Here is a 1,430-nt window from a genome sequence, read left to right as displayed (position 1 = left end):
AGGATACCTTTTAGCCTAGGATTAGCTTCGTACTGGTCCTTGCCTGATCTGAACGTATCCCATGTGCATCCCAGCCATATTTCTTATTCTGCTTAATAATTTTCAACAAAAAGCGGGATACTTGGGGATGCGCATGACGAGGACACTACCTCCATGTCACCGTATTGGAGCTTCGGAGTTGCAGTTATTATTATTATTGAACTTATAATTTTATTTGTCAGTTTAACCGTGTGAGGAGCTTGCAGAGGCTGTTTGGACACTGCCCCATGTTGGTGTATTGGTGCTTTAGGTGCACAGTTGTTTTGCTGAGCTTATAATTTCATTTGCCTGTTTACCCTTGTGAGGAACCTTGCAGAGGCTGTTTGATTTGTTATTTCGCTACATAGGCGGGTGGTTACTGATGCTTCAGAGGGTGGTTTTGTCTGTTCGATTTTTGTGGAAAGATATATTTGTGAAATAAATGTTGAAGCAAACCATTGTAGACAATTGGAAAAACGAACTTCTCTTTTTAATTATTACCTAGCTAAATAAATATATCTCTATGTTCTGATACTTACTTATTTTCTAGGTTGGTCTTGAATCCCTAAACCTTGGAATTTGTCCAAAGTTGAGTGTTCTACGCATAGAGGCCCCAAATATGTCTATATTGGAGCTGAAGGGCTGTGGTGTCCTTTCTGAGGCTTCAATTAATTGTCCTTGCTTGATATCTTTAGATGCCTCTTTCTGCAGGTTGTACCGTGCTTCTGAATTTCTCCTGAACATTTTCTAATTAAAGCAAACTGCTAAACATTATTTGCTGGTATTAATGGTTTCTGTACTATTTTGTGTTCAGACAGCTTATGGATGATTCGCTGTCCCAAACAGCAGAAGCATGTCCTCTTATTGAACATCTTATATTGTCTTCATGTTTATCCATTGACGTCCGTGGATTGTCTTCTCTGCATTGCCTTCAGAAGCTGGCCTTGCTTGACCTATCATATACATTTTTGATGAACTTGAAGCCGGTTTTTGACAGTTGTCTGCAGTTGAAGGTACCTGATTCGGGTTTCTTTTTAAAATATTTTTTTGTTGTCATGCAGCATATGGCAAATGCAAAACCTTATTGAACTGGACTTGCTAATGTTATACACACGGCAATTGACGCCATTCTTTGTAATACTTGTATATTAAGACATCACACCATATGCCATATGTTCATTCTTTCGTCGATATGTTGTTATATTGTACATCAAGAAATTGTTCCCCATCTATGTGGTTCCATAGGGAAGATGGTGTGATGAGTGTATTCTCTGCAACATTTATTAGTAGGAGTCATGGCAATTCATTTCTATTCTATCTTCTTGTGAACTGGTCCAGCATTTAGGGTTTTCTAATATGTGATGCTGTTACCATAATGGTACATGGACGAGTAGATATGTAATATGTCATGG

General features: G+C 38.4%; 1 protein-coding gene across 2 annotated transcripts in view; it reads left to right on the top strand.

The window, feature by feature from the left end:
• Positions 1-1,430, top strand: part of LOC119344818 (F-box/LRR-repeat protein 15-like) — a 32,474-nt gene that overhangs the window by 28,917 nt on the left and 2,127 nt on the right. The window contains exons 12-13 of one of the 2 annotated variants that reach the window (XM_037615151.1): positions 569-729; positions 833-1,033. In XM_037615151.1, the coding sequence (XP_037471048.1) occupies positions 569-729; positions 833-1,033 (362 nt within the window). The remainder of the gene's footprint in view (positions 1-568; positions 730-832; positions 1,034-1,430) is intronic. The other variant, XM_037615149.1, reaches the window with a different exon arrangement.

Source organism: Triticum dicoccoides, unplaced genomic scaffold (genome assembly GCF_002162155.2).
Source record: "Triticum dicoccoides isolate Atlit2015 ecotype Zavitan unplaced genomic scaffold, WEW_v2.0 scaffold1882, whole genome shotgun sequence".
Lineage (NCBI taxonomy): Eukaryota > Viridiplantae > Streptophyta > Magnoliopsida > Poales > Poaceae > Triticum > Triticum dicoccoides.
Note: the sequence above shows the minus strand (reverse complement) of the source record. Positions and strands in the feature narration are given on the sequence as shown.